Source organism: Hydra vulgaris, chromosome 12, assembly GCF_038396675.1.
Source record: "Hydra vulgaris chromosome 12, alternate assembly HydraT2T_AEP".
Classification (NCBI taxonomy): domain Eukaryota; kingdom Metazoa; phylum Cnidaria; class Hydrozoa; order Anthoathecata; family Hydridae; genus Hydra; species Hydra vulgaris.
In genome coordinates this window covers 57,165,001-57,189,454 of record NC_088931.1, presented here as the reverse complement: position 1 = coordinate 57,189,454, position 24,454 = coordinate 57,165,001, and the positions used below count along the sequence as shown (strand labels likewise).

Below are 24,454 nucleotides of genomic sequence, written 5' to 3'. Positions count from 1 at the left end.
TAATAGAAGTCAAAAGTACGCCTCGATTTCAAATTATAAACGGTTGCCGTAATTATCGTTTGTGTACTTTTGACTTCTAAAACAGATTTTTTTCCGGAGATAGAATAAATGATTAGAGATATAAAATAAATGACAGGGGTATAACTGGTGTTGTAATCTCGATTTCTATCACATGATTTTTATTGTTGATATTTGTTAGATATCGCTATATATAAAACAGCGACAAGTCGTATAGAAAAGATGCACTCTTTTCCATATGACTTGTCTTTCCATATGACTTCCACTTTTGACTTTTGACTATTGCACGATTAGTTCTTTTGATATGTTAGATACCGCAATATAAAAAATAGCGACAAGTTATTTCTTTCAATAGCGATATAACTTTTGATATCTCTACTTTAATAGCTGTACTTTTGACTTCTATTATGATTTGTATTTTTAATAGTTGAACTTTTGACTTCTACTACATGATCTGTACTTTTGATGGCTGTACTTTTGGCTTCTATTATATTATTTGTATTTTTAATAGTTGTACTTTTGACTTCTATTACAATATTTGTACTTTTGATGGCTGTACCTTTGGCTTCTATTATATTATTTGTATTTTTAATTGTTGTACTTTTGACTTCTATTACAATATTTGTACTTTTGATGGCTGTACTTTTGACTTCTATTATATTATTTATATTTTTAATAGTTGTTCTTTTGACTTCTATTACGATTTGTATTTTTGAAAGCTGTACTTTTGACTTCTATTAAAATAATTGTACTTTTGATGGCTGTACTTTTGACTTCTATTTTATTATTTGTATTTTTAATAGTTGTACTTTTGACTTCTATTACAATATTTGTACTTTTGATGGCTGTACTTTTGACTTCTATTATATTATTTATATTTTTAATAGCTGTACTTTTGACTTCTATTACAATATTTGTACTTTTGATGGCTGTACTTTTGACTTCTATTATTATATTTATATTTTTAATAGCTGTACTTTTGACTTCTATTACAATATTTGTACTTTTGATGGCAGTACTTTTGACTTCTATTATATTATTTATATTTTTAATAGCTGTACTTTTGACTTCGATTACATGATTTGTACTTTTGATGGTGTATTTTTAGCTTTTTTCTCAACGTTTGCTCTTTTGATAGCTGTACTTTAATAGATGTACTTTTGACATCTATTACATGATTTGTACTTTAGATATCTGCTTTATATTCAATATATAAAATAGCGAAAAGCTATGTCTTTCATTAGCAAAATAGAACATGTCAGAGATTTAACTCACACTATACATTTGATTGTACTGTTGATATACGAGAGAATTTTTTTTTAATCTTTGTTAAAAAAAAACTAGTAACCTTACTCTGCAAATTAGGCCATAAAAACCAAATCACTTACTATGAGTATAACAAAAATTATTATTTTCAATAGGCTGGGTGAATAAAAATAAGCAATTGTTTTTACTCAGTAATTGCTCAGCTTTACGTGAATAAAAACTAAAGCAAAATTGTTGAAGATTAAAGAAAAAATTCTCTTGTATATCAACAGTACAATCAAACGTATAGTGTGAGTTAAGTCTATGGCTTCTATCATATAATAGAAGCCATAAGTACAGTCATCAAAAGTAGAAACTGTATAATAGAAGACAAAAGTACAACTATTAAAAATACAAATCATAATATAAGTCTAAAGTACAGCTATTAAAGTAAATTGCTTAACTTAATGTGAATAAAAATATGAAGAAAACTGCTGAAGTTTTTATTAGTAAAGCTGACCAACTACTTAGTAAAAAGATCAATTGCTCATTTTATTCACCCAGCCTAATATGAATCAGCTATTCGTATTATGTGGCAAATAGCATTGACTAGTTTTTTAATGTTTCAAAAAAACAAAAGTATTACCTTGTGTCGAATTAAGTTCTTTTCCTAAACAGTTGGCTTATGATTAATAAAGTAAGTTTGAAATCATCAAAATTTACTAAATTAAAATCATGTTTCCACAGTAAAGAAACTTTAACAAATCGAATCGAATAGTCGAATGGCAGAACTAAATAAATTAACAAAAAAATTATAAAAAAGCAAACAATAAAAACAATAAACATCTCTAAATCTTAATAGGTTTTTAACCAAAGTTTCTAACTATAATAGTGATATTTAATTAGGTTAATAAATATTTAAAAGGTTTTTAATCAAAGTCTCTAACTATAATAGTAATAAATAATGATTTTTTTTTATGTTTAACACAAGACTGAAGATGAAGGCTAAAGAGCATAATAACAATTAACATTCAAAAGATTGAGAGCACTTAGGAACAGACACAGTATAAGGACGAGACTTAATTGAATGACAAGGAACACAAGAATAAATTTTAGTTGATGGCACCAGAGATGCTAGCTCTGATGCCATCTATTAAACTTATTCCCTACTTGCTTTAGAGCAACTACTATTGTAATATTTGTAGGCATCATTAAAGGGCATCATTGGAAGATCCTCAACAGATATAATAACAGTATTACATGCAAAGACAGATTAGAGATTTATAGAGATAAAGAATTGATTCCAGAGGAAGGTATCTAAAGCGTGATAAAGAGATGCCACCTTAGCTAATTTTCTAATGGATTTGATATGTGGTTTCCTAGAAAGATCAGAAGTAAGAGATAATCCTAGAAAATGTAATCTAGATGACTGATCGTTACCATTCATAGATAAAAAATAATCCAGATAATTGCAAAAACGATTAGCTGAAAATAATAAAGTTTTATCTGGGTTTAAGATCACCAACCAATGACAGCGCCATTCCATACCAGGAGTGAAATCAAAAGCTCAAATACCCCATCCAAGCAATCCAATGTTTTGACTTCAAATGAAGACAAGAACTAATAGTGGTATTATCAGAAAATAATGTCATATTTGGCTAACAACCTTTTCTGCCATGCATTTTAATAAACAAACAGTAATGAAGTTTCTTTTGTTCCAGTTAGTCTAACAGTGTTGTCATCATAGTCCCTGTCTATATTAATATCTTCCGTGGAATGCCCTGAAATTCAAAAATTTTGGTTAAAGCAACAGAGAAAGTGATTTGTTCAAAGACTTTTCATGAAACGTTAATTATAAACCTTTAGGTCTAAAGTATATATGACATACAAGTCAATAGCAGTTACTAGTTCAGGGTCAATGCTCTGTGAAATGACAGAATCCTTATAGATAGACATTTGCAGGTATAAATGAATTCTCATTTAATTAAAAAAAAGATTTAAACATAAGTAGAAAGTGTTATGTAAATGTGAAAAACAGAATAAAAAAATAATAAGTTACAAATACCTTGGCAATTATGTGACCTTGTGTGACAAAATGTTTGGTTAAACAATACAAAACTTTCTTATTTGATTGATTTCCTTGTTGGCTAATAATGTTAATGCATGCTGAAGTTGCTTTGATTTTACTTTCCTATTTCTGACAGTATCCACTTTGAGCTGAATATTACAGGTTAACACATAATTAATGTATCATATATATATATATATATATATATATATATATATATATATATATATATATATATATATATATATATATATATATATATATATATATATATATATATAAACTAATTTTGTACTTCTTTAATCGCACTTGACTTTACATTTGATAAGAGCCAAAATATATAAAAAGGACTTTTTTATTATGGTTTACAATAAACACTCATACACATAAAAATATCCTACTTTATATACTTGAATTTCTATGCATTCTGTATTACTAATTTGTGCTGGACAATCAAACTTCTTGCAATCTTGTATGCGAGTGTTTTTCTTTTGTAGTCATGATCATGGTTCTATTTTATCAATAATTATTTGGCCACATTATAAACAAATAATAGTGGTAAAAAAATCTTAAAATATTGTTTCAAATACATATACATATACATATATATATATATATATATATATATATATATATATATATATATATATGTATATGTATATGTATATGTATATGTATATGTATATGTATATGTATATGTATATGTATATATATATATATACATATATATATATATATATATATATATATATATATATATATATATATATATATATATATGTATATATATATATATATGTATATATATATATATATATATATATATATGTATATATATATATATATATATACCTATATATATATATGTATATATATATATATATCTACGTATATATATATAGATTTATATATATATATATATATATATATATATATATATATATATATATGTATAAACATATTTAATATACCAGTATTTCCGAAGCTTTCGTAGAGAATGATGTACTAAACCGAACTGTACACATGTTCATGGTCTTTAATGAAACTGTGTGCTTCTTATAAACTCAATGCAGTTTTAAAAAGCGGCATAATCAAAAAATGAAAATTATTAAAGATAATATACAATAAATAATACTATTTTAATTTTTTATAGGAGTTTATAAACTTCTTTTATAATTCCGTTTATAAACATAAACTGGACGTTAAATTGGTTCCATGGTTCCCCATAATAATAATCAAATTGTAATTTATAATATATACAAATAAGAATAGATAATAACACGGCTTATGAAACAAAATTTTAAAATTCATTTTCATAATAATGGTACGATAATAATATAAATATTACAGCAATATTGTAACATTTACAAAACACGTCCTTTTACCACTACGATTTCATATAGCATTCCGCTACTTCGTTGACTATAATTACGGCAACCGTTTAAAATTTGAAAACGAGGTGTACTTTTGACTTCTATTATATATTGTTTACCATTCTAAGTGAGCCCGTGAAGAAATATTTTACCTAATGCAATGTAGTATTTAAGGGGGAAATCATGTAGTTTTAAAGGGACTTTACTAGCTAAAATGCTATTTTTTGTTGGACTAAGTTAGTCAGCCTCCTTGTATATCATACTACACGGATTTATGACATAATAAAAAAAAAAGTTACAATTTTCAGAAATTTTTCATCCATATAAATATAATTATGTTCCTTGTAGTTTTTAAGGGGAATCTGTGAAAAAATTTGAAAATTCACAGTGCTAATTCTCACCAAATATGGCAAACCAAGGATAATGACTTCCAGGGAAGAAAAACCCTATATTAGGTATTTTCAAATTGAAAAAAAAATTTTCAAATAGTTGACCTGTAACAATTGTACCCCATTTTAAAAATTTGCGTAGTTTTTAAGGGAACTCTACCTGTACGTAGCAAAATAATTTTATTTCGTAATTCACCTTGCGAAACGCTACATTTCGTAACTAGGATTTGCAAAATGAACATTGACGATTTTTTTGTTTCATAATATTCGGTACGAAAATAAAAACTCCTGATTCTCAATATCCTTCCGAAAGAATTTTATTTTTCCGAAATCTTTCGCTTTACAACTCTAAGTAAAAAAAACAAAAAAACTAACTAAAATATATTAAAAATTAAAGATAAAATAAAGAAAAACAAGTAAGCTTTAAAAAAAAGTAGAAAGTTTAATATTGTTACATGCATACACAAACATAAATATACAGATGCTTACACACATGCATACATAAACACATATTAGCACAGAAATACACATGCGCGCGTTCATATGAATACATACACAGATAAATATATAGCTTTAAAGTTATATACATTTTTAAAAATATCCAACCCACATTTAACTAAAAAAAAGTACATACATATGCAAACAACGAACTGAAACATATAACAATATGAACAATGTACAATGAAACAGTTCTATGCCCAATTAACAATACGTAAGAATACGAAAACAACAGAAGCAACAACAAAAAGTATACAATGCAATCAGCGCATTATAAAATAAACAATATACACAAATACTGGACAATTTAAACTTAACACAAAAACTCATTACAGTATGAATAATGTACGAAAATAATTTAAAAAATTAAAGTTAAAAAAATTGTTTTTTTTCTTTCTTTTTTTGCTGGTAGTAAAATTCGTTGTTCTTTTTTAATTATTTTCCATTTTCGAATATTTTAAACATTTAACTTTGTATTTAGCTTATGGTAGTTTTTGTTATTTTCATGTTCTTTTTTTTTTTCTTAGTTATTTTATCTATTTTTATATTGTTTGTAGCTGTTTTTTATTTGTTTGTTTTTTTAAATGTTTGATTTTCCTTATCTTCACTTTTCTTACTTTTTTCTTTTCACCGTTAAAAACCACCTCCGCTGTTTTCGATGTCATTGCAAAAAGAAAAGATATTTAGAATATTTAAATATTAAAAAAAATGTTAAAAAAAATTACTATTTTGAAGCAAATAGAAAATGCAACTGGTGACATTAAAAAAAGATGGAACATCATAAAAGAAATAATTGGGAACAGAAAAACTAAATTAAATAGTTTACCTGCTCAAATCGTCATAGGCAATATAGAGTATAGTGACAAAAACACAATTGTTGAGAAATTGAACAAATATTTTGTAAACATTGGCCTTAAATCTACCTTAAAAATTAATTTTCCAAACCACTCATTTGAATAAGTGATGCCCAGAGCAAACCAAAATACAAAAAAGTAAACTATCAATAAATAAAACTCCATTATAGATAATATCTGAAATAGGTTAGTGACAAATGACTTTTTAACGATAAAAAAAAACAACCTATATTTGAAACTTTCAAGTCTTCAATTAAAACAGGAGTTGTAACGGACAAGTTAAAAGTAGGTCAAGTAAAGTACAAATATTTAAAACAGGTGAATCATACTTAGATCGGTACTTTCTCGGACGAGTAATCTATAGCAGACATTAATATATTAATCCAATACTTAATACAAAATATTTAAATCAAGATGAAATCTTAAATAAAAAATAACTTGATTTCCGAAAACAATATTCAAATGAACACGCAATTCTAGATCGAGTTAATAGGATTCTTTTAATATAAAAAACAATTTGTTATAGGAATCTTTATAGACCTGTCAAAAGCGTTTGACACGGTAAGTCATAATATCTTACTTAAAAAGATGGAAAACTATTGTAAAAAAAACATCAAATTAACTGATTCAAATACTACCTTAGCAACAGACAACAATGTGATATTTCAGATGGTTATAAACACTCAAAACTTCTAAGAGTAGAGTGAGATGTCCCCCAAGGTTCCATTCTCGGACCCCATCTGTTTCTTTGATATATTGACGACCTTACAAAAATTTCAAAAAAATTTTGTTACCGATACCATAAACTTGTTTTATTCCTCAAGCTCAATTAAAGAGCTTTACAAATGTATGAACAACGAGCTTAAAAGGTTAAACATCTGGTTGAAATTAAATAAGTTTTTACTAATTACAGAAAAAACATAATACATATGACTTCATTATTATTTTTGGTATATTTTTTTTTTTTTCAAAAAAAAAAAAAAAAATTTCTACTACTGCTAATAATAATATACCAACTATACTTCCCTCACTAAAAATAAATGAAATGAACGTCGAAAAAACAAAAACAGCTAAACTTCTTGGGATTCTTATTGACAAAAATATATCTTGGATAGCCCATATAAGTACAATAAACACCAATAATATTGGGATACTCTACAAAGTTAAACCTATGTTGTCCAAAGGTAATATAATATCTTTACCAAATCAACTTCGACCAAAATATTCTATTCATGCTTAAATACAATCTTAAACTAGTCTCATCGCATTTTTTAGATAACTTTTTTCAAGTTAACTTTAATATATACAGAGGCGATTTGAGGGGGGTGTAACACATCCCAAAGAAAGCAATTTTCAAGTTATAGTCGGTTTTTTGGGGAATATAGACGGTTAGTCAGGTATTTGATACATTTTAATCAGGTGATTTTTAGTTTTGAGAACTTTTTTATATTTTTAAAAAAGCAGTTGACACTTTTTTAGAATTCACCCTACCTCATTTTATTCATAGAATCGCCCCTGAATAGATATATCACCAGAGCAAGAGGCTTAAAATTACCTTTAAAAAAAAAACATTACGATTCTAATTTTCCTACCAAACCAAAGTAGACTTTGAAATAATAACAACAACTTTCTGACGCATTTTTTTACAAATTGAAAATTAAAAATATAGTAAAAATAAATAAAAAAATCCAAAGTTATTTTAGAAATAAAGTTAAAATAACAGTACGTAAAAATAGAAGTACATTATATACTGCTATTTTTATGTAGTGTATAAGATTATGAAATTCAGAATAGAAATACTTTATCTAATAACAAGGTTTCAGTTGAATATTTCACAATAATAGCAAAAAAAAGTTTTGTCTGAAAAATTTATTTAAAAAAAAAAGATTTTCATTTTAAATCTCCGATCATAGTTTAACTTTTTTCAATTTTTTTGATAAATCTAAAACATTTTAATCAATTAGAATCTTTTATTTTAGTTCATTGTAATATTTAATTTCATTGTAATAAAAATTTCATTTGCATATTAATTTATTATTTAGTTTTATTCATAGCTTAAAACTATAATCATAAAGTTTTAAGAAAAGTTATGGTTAATTTATACAAAGGAAATGGGTGGTGTAGTTCCTCCAGGAGAAAGTAATGATCATTTAGTAGACAATCTTGTTGAAGGAAATTTTATTAAATCCAAAGAAGTTGAAAATGCATTTCGAAAAGTTGATAGAGGAGATTTTTATCCAGGTTTAATAAAAGATGCATATATTGACTTTGCTTTCAAAGGAGGGAACTTGCACATGTCTGCAGCTACAATATATTGTGAAGTTGTAGAAAACTTAGAAATAAAATCAGGTTTTTTAAATATATTTATACACCCATGCACATACAGTTATATATATTATATGTATATATATATATATATATATATATATATATATATATATATATATATATATATATATATATATATGTACATATATATATACATATAGATATATATATATATATATATATATATATATATATATATATATATATAAATATATATATATGTATATATATATATGTATTATATATATATATTATAATGTATATATATAATATATATATATATATATATATATATATATATATATATATATATATATATATATATATATATATATATATATGTATATATATATGTATATATATACATGTATATATATATGCAAGTATATACTATATATATATATATATATATATGTATATATATATGTATATATATTTATATATATATATATGTCTATATATGAATCTATATATATTTATATATATAATACTATATATATATATATATATACACTCTATATCTATACTACTATCTACTCACTAGCTACTAGTATGCTACTCTAGTATAGAATTAATTTCATCTAACCATTCAATCCATCTACATCATGACATTATCTACCCTCTGAAACATAAGAATCACATGTATACAAAAAACCAAGAATAGAGCTCTCTTCATCACAAAGTCAAGGAATTTATCCAAGATAAAAATAATAAAAGTAAAGCTTCTACTGTATATTCAATAATTGTTTTTCATGTCGTTTTTACCTTATCTTTTATACCTGTAAAATTCAAGCTGCTTTTGCTTCTTTTCTTAAATAATATGCTATTGCTGATATTCTTGTTACTGTATTGTTATCATTCTACTTAAGAGCCTGTTATTTATTATTTTTAGTTTTTTTTGTTATTATTTATTATTATTATTATTATTATTATTAGATTAGAATGGTTTTAATATATTTAGAATCATGGAGTTATATATATAGATTATATATATATATAGATATATATATATGATATATATATCTAGTATATATATATATATATATATATATATATATACTATATATATAATATATATATATAGGTATATATATATATATATATAATTATATATGTATGTATATATATAGATATATATATCTAGACTATATTATATATATATATTATGTATATATATATATATATATATATATATATATATGTATATATATATGTATATTATATATACATGTATATATATATATGCATATATATATATATATATATATAATATATATCTATTATGTATATATATATGATATATATTTTTATATATATATATGTATATATATGTATATATATATATTTTATATATATATATATATATATATATATATATATATATATATATATATATATCTATATATATATATATGTATGTATGTATTAGGTATGGCATTAATTTCATTAAATATCAATCCATTAAATCATGGAATTATCTTCCCTCTGAAAATAAGAAAATGTATAAAAAAAAAAAGAATTAGAGCTCTCTTCATCAACAAAGTCAAGGAATTTATCCAAGATAAAAATAATAAAAGTAAAGCTTCTACTGTATATTCAATAATTGTTTTTCATGTCGTTTTTACCTTATCTTTTATACCTGTAAAATTCAAGCTGCTTTTGCTTCTTTTCTTAAATAATATGCTATTGCTGATATTCTTGTTACTGTATTGTTATCATTCTACTTAAGAGCCTGTTATTTATTATTTTTAGTTTTTTTTGTTATTATTTATTATTATTATTATTATTATTATTATTATTATTATTATTATTATTATTATTAGAATCATGGTTTTTTAAATATATTTATACACCCATGCACACACAGTTATATATATATATGTATATATATATATATATATATATATATAATATATATATATATATATATATATATATATATATATATATATATCTATATATATATATATATATATAATATATACTATATATGTACATATATATATACATATATATTATATATATATATATATAATATATATATATATATATATATAAATATATATATATGTATATATATGTCTATCTATAACATATATATTATATATGTATGTATATATATATACATATATATATACATATATATATACATATATATATATATATATATATATATATCTACTATATATGTATATATATGTATATATATACATGTATATATATATATGCATCTATACTATATATATATAATATATGTATCTATATATGTAATATAATTTTATATATATATAGTAATATATGTATATACTATATATTTTATATCTATATATATATATAATATATATATATATATATATATATGTATGTATGTATTAGGTATGGCATTAATTTCATTAAATATCAATCCATTAAATCATGGAATTATCTTCCCTCTGAAAATAAGAAAATGTATAAAAAAAAAAAGAATTAGAGCTCTCTTCATCAACAAAGTCAAGGAATTTATCCAAGATAAAAATAATAAAAGTAAAGCTTCTACTGTATATTCAATAATTGTTTTTCATGTCGTTTTTACCTTATCTTTTATACCTGTAAAATTCAAGCTGCTTTTGCTTCTTTTCTTAAATAATATGCTATTGCTGATATTCTTGTTACTGTATTGTTATCATTCTACTTAAGAGCCTGTTATTTATTATTTTTAGTTTTTTTTGTTATTATTTATTATTATTATTATTATTATTATTATTATTATTATATCACTTGATATTGTTGTTCATGTACTAGTAATATGTTATATATTTTGTCAAATTTATAATGAATATTTGTAGGTTCTCACGCTTTTGTCAGTTAAGTAATTGTTTGTGACTGATATTAACTTTGTATTTACTTTATAAAGTGAAATAAATGATTGATTGATATGTATATATATATGTGTGTGTGTGTGTCAAATTGCTAATCTAAATGTGCTTTTATATTTGTATATATATATATATATATATATATATATATATATATACTATATATATAATATATATATATATATATATATATATTCCCATACTTATCTTTTTCTTCCCTTCACATCACAAGTGGCTTAATTAGTGTATTCGATTGTGCTCTCTATGGTGTAATGTAGTATCAATCAGTTAGAGGAATTCAATTGTTTTTTATCCAATGTTTAAATAATTCATTGCCATAGTGGAGGGTATCATCTTAGTCAACTTTGTGGTTGGAAACGATACTGGAAACAAAACCCCGATGAGCGCAAGTATGTCTATAGGGCCCAAAAGGTGTAATGAATGTAGTAAGATCTATCTTCTATGCATATAGTGAAATCTGTCTTCTATGCATATAGACATAGGTGTTTTTGTTACTTCTTTTACAGTGAATAATTGTTATTTATAAAATCAATAAATTTACAACGAATATTTAGTTTTTACTTTAGATATGTATTGTTTTAACATCTATAAATAATTATACAGCGATGACTGTTCATATGTCTAAGGGGGCTGTAACCACCAATGCAACACTGCATATAGGGACACTTTAACAACCATTACAAGCATCAGTTTTTTAACGAACTTATGAAACTGAACAAGCATGTTGGAGTTATGATTTTGTTGTATAAGTTTCTCTGGAGCAGTATTGGTTAAACAGAGAAAGAAGATTATATGATTATAATCATAGATTTTTGCTTGTGCTTCATTAATAGTGGTTATGCAAATCTTCCTGTTATCTCCTAATGAGGGCACAGCTCTAAAACTCAGTTTAATAGTTCTGAGATGTAACACTCGGAGAGGCTGATTCCATCTGCAGCTGTAAAATGTCATAGTATTAACAGTACCATGTTGTGCATGTATTATGTCCCTATTATTGCTTTTGGTGTGCATTGTTGATGCCACATATAGAGCCCTAAGCTATGACTTAGGGTTAGTTAGCAGGACTGAGACAACTGCAAAGCTTATTGCTTGGGATACCATGCTATATCACGAAATAAATCAAGTTCTCTTTAACATTACCCATGCCCAAAGTAACCAATAAAATTAAACATAAAACCATCACCACCACCTAACTAATATTTCTGGTCTTCAAAGCAACTTTCCATCAGTTGAATCTTACCTCTTGAAAATTCACCAGACTTGATTGCTATTTGTGAGACTAATTTAAAGTCAGCTTTTTCAGCAGAAATTATCAGCAGATAATTTAAACCTAATTTGTGGAGAAATTAGGTTTAAGTTATCTGACCATTCTATTATGTGGTTCCTTTTTGTCATCTCTTCACTCTGTCACTTTTCTCTTTGTACTTTATCTTTCTCCTTCTTCTTAAGACTGCACATTTTTAGATGTAATTTCTGATCAAATTGACCCTGCCTTTTTATTTTGTTGTTATTTGTGACTTGAATGCTCATCACATTGAATGGTTTGGCTCACGACTGACCCTGCTGGCACTAAAACTTATACCTTCTGCATTTTTTAATCTTTTACTCAGATAGTTAACTTTATGACTCCTTTTGCTGACAACTATAATCACTTACCTTCACTTCTTGATTTGTGTCTCGTCTTTGACCTTAGCTTGTGTTCAGTTTCTCCTTGTTCTCCTTTAGGTGGTTCAGACCATGCAATAATCTCTATAAATCTTTCATTTTGAACTTCTTCTTCGGAGTCACTCTATCATTGCACTACTTACTACCGAGGGATGATACTGATAAAGCTGACTAAGATTCTTATCATGATTTTCTTTGTGACGGTCCTTGGGCTGATGTCTTTTCTCTCTGGATCTCCTGGATCCAGCTACAGAAGCTTTTATATTTCTTCTTGTTGGTTCCAAGTCAAACCTCATTCTATTCTATAGTTTTCTTGTGCAGCTGCAATATTTTATCGTAATCATTTTTTTCATCTTTTCCAAAAGAACAGCTCTCTTGAGAACAAATATCTTTTTTCATTGTAAGAAATTAATTTAAAATGGTGCTGTCTGATGCTAAGCTCCATTACTCACAGTTTACTAAATCTCGTATCTCAGAAGTTTGGCTCTAGAGGCTTTTGGAAAATCTTCAATAGTGTCATTAACAAAGATAAATCAAACATTTTAATTCATGGGTCAAATCTTATTATCTCTCCCAAGGATAAGGCAGAACTATTTGCAAAGAACTTTTCTTCTAATTCCACTCTTCTGGGGTACCTCATGGTTCTATTCTTAGTTCTGCGTTGTTACTTATTTATATTAACGATCTTTCTGACAATTTTACATCTAAAATGGCTTTATTTGTTGACAACTCAACTCTATACTCCTGTCTAGACAAAAAGTCTTCATTTTTTGATTGCTTAGAACAGGCAGCTTAAATCTGATCTCACTTCTGTAACAGTCTAGGGCTTGCAGTAGCTTGAGAATTTTAACTCAAACAAAACTCAGTTATTTACTGCAAACAGCTATTGCAATACTGTTGACATTCCTATATTAAAGAATGGCAAACTTCTCACTGAGTCCTCTTCCTCACTACTGACCTCTCACTAGTAACTCTTATTTACTACTAACTTTTCATGGAAGCCTGTATACAATTGATTACAAAGTTAGCATATGCTAAGGTTGCTTCTCTTTACCGTGCTTGCCGTTATCTTACTTCTGATTCCATTCTCTACCTCTACAAATTTTTTTATTGACTGGTTCTTCTAATGATGTTTTTTCTCTTCTAGACAAGGTCCAAAAGCTTATTATAAATGCATTTATCTGCTAAGCTTTATCTGCTAAGCTTGAGCCACTCTCCTATTGTCGTAAGGTTAAGCTGTGGAATCTTTTTTAAAAGTTAGGATTAAGTTATGATGGAAGTATAAGTTTTCTTATATTCTTAAAAAGTTTTTCTATAGATTCCCCTTAGGAACTAGGTATTTAACATTTGGACATAATTTCTTTTTCTCAGATACGAGCTTGTGACATTAATGCCAGTCATGGAGATCGTTATATGTTGGTGACTTCTTTTTTCTACAAGTATTATCATGGTTGCTGCTCAAAGGACATATCATCTCTTGTTCCATCAACCAAAACTAATTCTCGCTTGACTTGTCATTCAATAAAATTGCATCATTTTATTTTATCTGTTTCTGCATGCTCACTTCAATCCTATGGAACTTGCTTAATGTTCTGTCTTCATGTTTTCCTTACTCTTACAATCACCAACTTTTTAAGTCTTCTGTTAACAGTTTTCTTACTCTTTAACCCTATTATTTGTTTTCTAAAAACTCCCAACTTGATATTGGTTAGTTGCAGCTTTGTTGGGAGTGAATTAGATTAAAAAATTTTTATCTTCAAGTTCTCTTTCATGAGTTGATTTCTGAGGTTATTTTTACAGCAATAGAACAGCTGTTCTGTCATTTCATCTTGTCAAATGTCTGTATATTGTTTGAATAATGTCCAGTAATTTATGAAGTTTGGTGCCTTGTGCTTAGAAAAGGCCAGCCCTGAGAATAAGGAAAAATGAGATCAGCAATAAATTGCCGATCTTAAATTGTTAGAGGTTGGTATCAGGTCAGTAAAAAAAATTTATCACAAAGGTTTTACCATAAAATGTAGAAATGAGTTTGATGATTTTATGCCAAGATCAAACAGTCGGCATTTTAGGATGGCATTGCCGAATGCCAATCCTAATTCTGTTTACTTGAAGGTTGATGACTGAATATCAATGAAGTTTAGAGGATGAAGTTGGTGACTCTTGAATAATCAAATTGTAATTACTTCACTGGGACATTAGATGATGGCATTACATCCTGGGGTCTGACAACGTAAACTGATTGTGGACATGAAATAAAAATGGTTAGCAAAATCTTACCTTTTTGTTTAAATATAAAAGAAGTTCAGATAATCTGAAGTTTTTATGTTTTTAAATCCTTAATTGAAAAATATATAAGAAATAGTTGCATTAGGTGATCTTCCTTAGGCATCTCTAAACATAGCCATTAACTCTTCACTATCTATAATGTGAAGCCTTTCTTAAATGTCCCTGTAATAGTAATTAAGAAATGCTTTTTGTGCTGTTGATTCAAAACATCTTTTATTGCAATACAGCAAGTAGAAGTTATATTGATAAGCTGCTTATCAATGGAACATAAATATTTTTGTGGTTTTTATATTTTATACAATTAATGGGTGTTAACAAGAATAATTAATCACTTTTCTTTTTAATATTTTGTTAATAAAAGAATTAAAAAACTTGATCAATTATATATGCTCTATTATTGTCTATGACTGTTTCTAATATGTATGCAAAGAATGGATGTACTGTGAATGAAACTCTTTGGGCATGGAGGCAAAAAATATTAAAATCAGATATGCTGTGAGTTTGATCTTGTTTTCAAAACCTTTACCTTGTAAATCATTGCTTATCAAAAAAAAAAAAGTAATAATCAATCAGTCTGGTAAATGTGGTTGGTGAGGTAATATCTCCCAGTTAAATTCCAAATATGCCAAGTTTATTTTGCAATATATAGTTGTACGTTGTCATGTAGAAAGCAAGTTTTTTGTTGCTTTAGACAATCATTTGAGAGTTTTTGCTTAAGCTTTACTTTGAGCACAGTAGATCTCTACGGTGAGAGTTTTATTGGTCGGAAGCAAATCCTAATGTGCAATAATACATATGCCTCACACACAAAAAACATTTTTTTTAGAATTAATTTTGGAGTTGGCATTGGCTTTTGACTAGAGCTGAGTTATTAGCACTTTCTGATGTGATTAACATAAAGGACCTTTTTCATAATAACATTGTCCAGCTAATTCTTAGTACGCGTTTTGGATTAAAAAAAAGTAAAACTATCTGAACACTGATTTTTCTTATTTGGAATCAAATCATAAGGAACCCAAACATCATGTTATCTATTATCTGATCTATTGACATGGTGAACCCATTTTAAATATGACATCAGTTGTATTGTTCTGTTCTGTTCTGTTTTTATTTTAGTCATAGACTTATGATTAATTTTAACATTTTCTTAAAAATTATTTAGAATATATTTCCAATAATAATAACTCTTTACCATAGCTATGGTAAAATATTTAGAAAATTTTTTATAATTTTTTTATTTATAAGTTCTATCTTTCAAATTTAGGTTTATCTTTTTTAAATATTGGATCTGGAACAGGCTATTTGTCAACTGTAGTTGGTGTAATGTTAGGTCCGAAAGGAATAAATCATGGTGTTGATATACACAAAGATATAATTGAGTATGCAGTTAATAGAGTGAATTTATTTATGCAATATGGTAGAGGTTTTAATAGTATTAATTTTTGTGAACCTGAATTTGTATTGGGAAATGGTTTGTTTTTGGATAGCAATAGAAAATATGATAGAGTTTATTGTGGTGCAAGAATTCATAGTGAAGCTTCTTTGCAAAAAATTAAAAGTTTCCTTAAGGAAAAAGGTGTACTGATTTATCCATTCCAAGAACATGTAAGTAATTTTTACACATTGCACTTAACAGTTTTTATAATTTATACAAATTTGTTTAAAAATTTAAAAATTTATAAACCTAGCTTTTTTTAAAAGCATTCGTATTTTATACTAATAAATTTTTTGGATTTTGGAATATTTTTTAAAGGTATTTGCTGAAGCAATTATTAAATACGAAATTGTGTATATTGATAATTACATATAAATTTGTGTATTGTATTGAATTGTAGATACAAAATTATGTATACTGGCTAACTCAAAAAAATTATGTATATAACTCAAAAAAAAAATGTATGCTTAAATAAATGTTTATTTATATTTAAAAGTTTTTTCATGTTAAACTCATTTATAATAAATCTCAAACAAATTTTTCGATTATAAATTTTATTCATGCAGTTACATTAAAATAAAATTGTAAATAAAAAGTAAAGATCTATGAGATAATAGTAGTATTAATGAAATTGCAAATGTATATTATTGGAAATTTAACCATGGAAGTCAACCTGTTTCTCCCTCATCTTCTTTGTAAAGTTATGCAATAATTTTTTAACATGATTTTTTAACATGACTTTTACTTTATTATTTTATTAACTTTATTTTTTTAGTTTTATTTGTAAACAATCTTATTACTTATGATGGCTACTTAAATGCATCAAAATTATATTTATAAGCAAATTTTTCCCGCAATAGTTTTTTTCCCGCAAATATCTTACCACATTAATGTTGTAGACCTCCTAAAGTTTATGTAGTTTAAATTACATAATTTCGATTAGGATTTGTATTGTAATTTTGTACAACGCTTGTGCCACACTTGAGTTTAAATGATAATTCAGTTTAAAACATAAATTAAAGATATTTTAAGAATATTTTAACTGATTTAAGTACTTATTTTAAAAATAATTTAAAAAGATGTTTTAAAAAACTTTAAAGAAATCATTATCTACATTCGTAATTATCTCTGATAATTACGAATCTGATTCGTAATTATCTCTGATTCGTACATTATCTCTGATTCGTAAAGACTCCAATAGTCACATGCTTGGCCTGGGCATTTACATTCGTAAGAATTCACCTGTTTGTCGTGAAACTAGGTTTGAATCCACAGACTATTCTTTCATGTGCTTTCGTTTAGCACCACTTCACTCTATTGCCTTTCTCTTTGTTCTATATTGCTCTCCTTCATCTCAAGACTGCACTCTTTTTGATGTTATTTCTGATCATATTGACCAAGCCCTCTCTCTTTATCCATCAGCTAATATAGTTGCTCTACTCGACTTATGTCTTGTTTCTGATCCTAGTCAGTGCTCAGTTTCTCCACATTCCCCCTTAGGTGCTTCTGATCACAGTTTGATCTCTCTAAAACTAATATCTCATTCTTCTTCATCACCTGAATACCCCTATCGAACCTCTTACAACTACAGTAAAGCTGACTGGGATTCTTTCCGTGATTTTCTTCGTGATGGCCCTTGGGTAGAAATCTTTCAACTTCCTGTCGACAAATGTGCTTCTTACATAACTTCGTGGATTCAGGTTGGCATGGAATCTTTTATTCCCTCACGACGATTCCAGGTCAAGCCTCACTCTCCTCCATGGTTTTCCTCACACTGTGCTGCTGCGATTGCCAATCGAAACCGTTACTTCCACATTTATCAGCAAAACAATTCTCCAGAAAGCAGACGTCTGTTTATTACTGCTAGAAACAACTGTAAAAAGGTTTTGTCTAACGCCAAAACCCGCTATTCTCAGGTCATGAAATCTCGTATCTCATCTCAAAAATTAGGCTCTCGTGACTTCTGGAGAATCTTTAATAATATCAATAATAAGGGCAAATCTATAATTCCACCTCTCTTGTATGGTTCAGACTTTGTCACCTCACCTAAAGACAAAGCCGGACTGTTTGCTAAAAACTTTTCATTAATATCATCTCTTGATTCCACTAATTGCGTTCTACCTGATTTTGCCAACAAACAGGTTGATTCATTGCTTGACATTCATATCACTCCAGCATCTGTATCTAAAGTGATTTCCTGCCTAGACTCTTCTACAGCTTGTGGCCCAGACAACATACCTGTTATTGTCTTGCAGAAGTGTTCTCCGGAGCTGTCGTCTATACTCTCAAAACTATTCAACAAGTGCTTATCAGAGTCTTGTTTTCCAGCCTGCTGGAAAGCTGCATCTGTTATCCCTATCTTCAAAAATTCTGGGGAGCGATCTGATTCGTCTAACTACCGTCCCATAAGTCTTCTTCCTATCATAAGCAAGGTTTTTGAATCTTTAATTAACAAACACTTAATTTCTCATCTTGAATCTAATAACTTACTTTCTGACCATCAATATGGATTTCGATCTTCTCGTTCTACAGCTGATTTGCTAACAGTAATAACTGACAGGTTTTATCGTGCATTAGATGAAGGTGGAGAGGTTAAGGCCATCGCTCTTGACATTTCAAAAGCGTTTGATAATGCTGGTCTTCTCCATAAGCTTTCTACTTATGGTGTATCCGGCAACATCTTTAAGATCATTGAATCCTTCCTTTCCAATCGTAGCATAAAAGTTGTCCTCGATGGACAACACTCTTCTTCTTATTCTGTAACTTCAGGGGTTCCTCAAGGTTCTATCCTTGGCCCTATACTCTTTTTAATTTACATTAATGATCTTCCAGATATTCTTACATCTAAGGTGGCATTGTTTGCTGATGATACTACCATTTATTCTTGTCGTGATAAGAAACCAACACCCTCTGATTACTTGGAGGGGGCATTTGAGCTTGAAAAGGATCTCACTTCTGCTACAGCATGGGACTCACAGTGGCTGGTGAACTTTAATTCAGATAAAACTCAATTTTTTTCAGCCAATCGTTATCGCAATAATTTAGATCTTCCTATATTTATGAACGGTGATGTACTCGATGAGTCACCTACTCTTCATCTTCTAGGATTAACTCTTACTTCCAATCTTTCTTGGAAACCATATATCAAATTGGTTGCAAAATTAGCATCTGCTAAGGTTGCATCTCTTTATCGAGCTCGCCACTTTCTTACTCTGGATTCTATTCTCTATCTCTATAAATCTCAAATCCGGCCTTGTATGGAATACTGTTGCCATATCTGGGGCGGATCTTCTAATGATGCCCTTTCTCTTTTAGACAAGGTGCAAAAACGCATTGTAAACATAGTTGGACCTGCTCTTGCAGCCAACCTTCAACCATTATCACATCGTCGTAATGTTGCTTCTCTTTCTCTTTTTTACAAATACTATAATGGGCACTGCTCTAAAGAGCTAGCGTCTCTTGTGCCATCTACTAAAATTCATTCTCGTGTTACTTGTCATTCAATTAAGTGTCATCCTTTTTCTGTGACTGTTCCTAAGTGCTCCAAAAACGCTTATTCGTCTAGTTTTTTTCCTCGAACATCAGTTCTTTGGAATTCGCTTCCTTCATCTTGCTTTCCTGATTCATATAATTTGCAATCTTTTAAATTGTCCGTCAATCGTTATCTTGCTCTGCAATCTTCATCTTTTCTCTTACAGTAACTTCCAACTTTAATTAGTGGCTGCTTGCAGCCTTGTTGGAAGCGAAGATGTTTAAAAAAAAAAAAAAAAAAAAAAAACATAGATTGCATTTTAGTCTCAAGACAATTTTATACTAATGTCTACCTGCTGAGGTAGGATTACCAACAACATAAAAAGATACTAAATAAATAAATAGTTATTTAGTTATTATCATTAATTTTAAAAGAATGTAGGATGGTTTTGTAATTTTCTTTATTATAAGTCTTCAAATTTACTGAAAAAGCAAATTCATAACCACTGACATTTGTTAACAAAATAAATTTGTCCAATACAATTTTTCTAATGACAAATTTGTAAATAACAAATCTCTCCAATACAATTTGTTAGTTTGTTATTAACATAATTCCCTCAAACACAATTAGTTAATAACATAAATCTGTCCAATATAATTTCTTAAACAAATCTCTTCGATACAGTTTGTTAATAACATAAATCTGTTCAATACAATTTATTAACAACATAAATCCAATACAATTTGTTAACAAATCTCTCTAAGATAGTTTGTTAATAACATAAATCTCTCCAAAGCAAATGACAAAAACAATGCAACCATTTAAAAAATGGTTTTCTTTTATTTAGGAAAGGAAGTTTTTTGTTTAAAAAGATTTCACAAATGGAGTTTCTATTGTTAATAAAGACTTACTTTCTTTGTCAAGATATCAAAAGGCAATATTTTATTTTGCAATCCAACATTAAGAAATGCATTTAAAGGGAGAAAAATTTTGCTGTGACAGAACAGGATGCTAACATTGAGAATTCATTAAAACAAGACTACCTTAATGTTGAGATTTAACACATTTTAAAAACCTCTTTGAAAACTAGTTAAGTTTTAGCATTTTGTTATTATAAAAAAAGATTTTTTTGAGTTAAGTTTTATCTTTATTTAAGTGTTTTAGACTATTTTGAAATTGTGCCACCCTGTTTATTAGATTTTTTGTTTCAACCATTTATTATGACACCCTCCCGAATTTATTAGGCACCTAAATGTGTTAGTGTGGGTATATATATATATATATATATATATATATATTTATATATATATATATATTTATATATATAAATATATATATTTATATATATATATATATATATATATATATATTTATATATATATATATATATATTTATATATATAAATATATATATTTATATATATATATATATATATATATATATATATATATATATATATATATATATATATATATATATATATATATATATATATATATATATATATATATATATATATATATATATATATATATATATATATATATATATATATATATATATATATATCAAGGTCTTCTTTATAGAAGGCCTTGACACCATGTGGGATTTTTTGACTGATGGTCAATTTAAAAAAAAATGCCAGATTAGTAAAAATTATATAGCTTTGCTAAGATTAAACACACAAATAGTTAACAGTCTGCAGCCGTATTCAAATCTCTCCATTAAGCTTAACGGAGCTTTTGTCTAAAATTTCATTACAATATTTCTAAGTAAAGAAATGGCGAAAATTTCTATAAATTTGTTTAAATAAAACTAATACCAAAATAAAACATTTATGTTTAAAAAATTAGATTTTTAAAGAATTTTTTATTAATGTAGTTAATAATAAGTTTTTGACTAACACTCCGTTAAGTTTAACGGATAGATGAGAATACGGCCTGTTTAAGAAAATTTTTTATTTTTGGAAAAAATATTGACCATTAAGATAAAGTATCAGATGGTATAGTTAATCTTCCCCTATTTAAAGCATTGAAAGTTCCATAATTTTTGTAATATGTAGTTGTATCATCTCCTATTTCTTCAGTGGAACACTTTTGAACATAACCAGCAATATAGACAATAGAATATAAAATTTCTCTATTTATACTATCTTCTAGATCTGCTAAACTGTAAATAATATCAATTTCCCTATCATGTAAATCTTCAAGACATAAAAGACAGTCATGGCCATCATTTCCTTCTACATCAATATTTAGCTGTAGCATCAGCTTAGCATGTTGGTACTTTTTCAATAACTGATTTAGTGGTTATAAAATAAGTACCACCTGATCCTTGATGTAATATTTCAAAACATTTCTCAATCAGATCAGAAGAAAACCTGAAATTATATATTTATTTCCACTTGATAAAATATGGCAAGCAAATCAATTAGGCCACAACAAGTATGTGAAAGTGAATTGCCTAATTCTCTTGTAAGCTGGTGAACTCGTTTACCAGATGTTGCTTTCATATTTTCAGCCATTGTTGCAATAGCCAACAATTTTTTTAAGTTAATGTTATCTGAAGATCTGATTACATTACGCGACTCATCCCTATATCTGAGATTTGCACCAGGGCATTTAACACTCACTATTTTCCAAAAATTTATAATCAACTCCAAAAAAATAATAGTACCCTTGACATTTTCTTGGTCTTTTTTAGGATGAGTTTTTAGAGCTGCAATTGTCTCTTCACTAAATACTTGCTTACTTTTTGTCATTCTATTGGTTTAGGAATTATTGATGTTTCAGTCAACATAGATTACTGTAATAATTGGATTTTTTCAAGTGTATATAAGTTAACAAAATCTCTCCTATTTGCAATGTAAATTATTTCATTATAAATAAACTGCAACTGAACTAGTTTTTGTGTCAGCCAATTGTTTCTTATCCACTTCAAAATACGGATATAGTCATATTAAATATAAGTTCCATTTTGACACAACCAAGGTTTTCCAACTACTGTTTTGAATTTGGAAAAAAAAGCTTTGGTTAACTTTTATTATCATCAGTAATAATTGCAATTACTTTACCATTACATATAGAATGATCTCCCATTACATTTAGATGCTCACTGTTTGGGCTTTTTGATCCTCATCTTTAACTTTTAGATATCTAAGAGCTTCATTTAAAGCTGACTTTGTATTAAATGAAGTTATTCTGTTATTTGAAAGAGGTTTAACAGTATATTTTAAACCAAAATGAAATGCTTCAAACAATAAGCTTTAATTAACTATCAGCAAAAATAGTAGAACTCCACAATTAAATACTTTAGACTGGATAAAAATATAATTGTTTTGCTTGTAAAGTAATGATATAATTTTCAGTAAATAGTGTGATAGAAGTATTTTTCAGTAAATAAGTGTTTTTCAAATCTTCATATTTTAAATTATCAATTATTTTATAATCTTCCATTTCATCTTTTTTGATTCCTCTATTTAAAAAAGATAACGTTTTTCTTATTTTTGGTGGTGGAGGCGGTAGACAACTTTTAGAGATATTTGGAAACACTGATGAAGGATGGAGATCAGTCTTAATTTACCACTACATAAAGTAAACTCAGCATCATCTGGCCACTGCAATTTATAAACAATACTATCTTTTGTTAAAGTTCAGTGTGAGCGAGGGATACTCATAAACCACTTGTTTTTTTCAGACACATCATGAGGAAATTTGTATGCAGATATTTTACAATCTGAAAACTTAGAATTTAAGCAACAGATTGGTACACAGCATTTTAAAGACACCATAAATTATTTAAATTTAATTTGTTTAAAAACAGTAAAATTTTAAAATTTTATACAATTTATTAAAAATTGGCCTTCAGTCAAGAAAATTTGCGTATGGTGTCAAAGCCTTGATATATATATATATATATATATATATATATATATATATATATATAT

At 26.8% G+C, this 24,454-nt stretch overlaps 1 protein-coding gene across 1 annotated transcript in view; it reads left to right on the top strand.

The window, feature by feature from the left end:
* The first annotated feature begins 8,486 nt into the window (after nucleotides 1-8,486).
* Nucleotides 8,487-24,454, top strand: part of LOC100197667 (protein-L-isoaspartate O-methyltransferase domain-containing protein 2) — a 27,513-nt gene continuing 11,545 nt past the window's right edge. Inside the window, exons 1-2 of the mRNA XM_065813818.1 lie at nucleotides 8,487-8,794; nucleotides 16,865-17,205. Coding sequence (XP_065669890.1) covers nucleotides 8,557-8,794; nucleotides 16,865-17,205 — 579 coding nt within the window. The 5' untranslated portion in view covers nucleotides 8,487-8,556. The remainder of the gene's footprint in view (nucleotides 8,795-16,864; nucleotides 17,206-24,454) is intronic.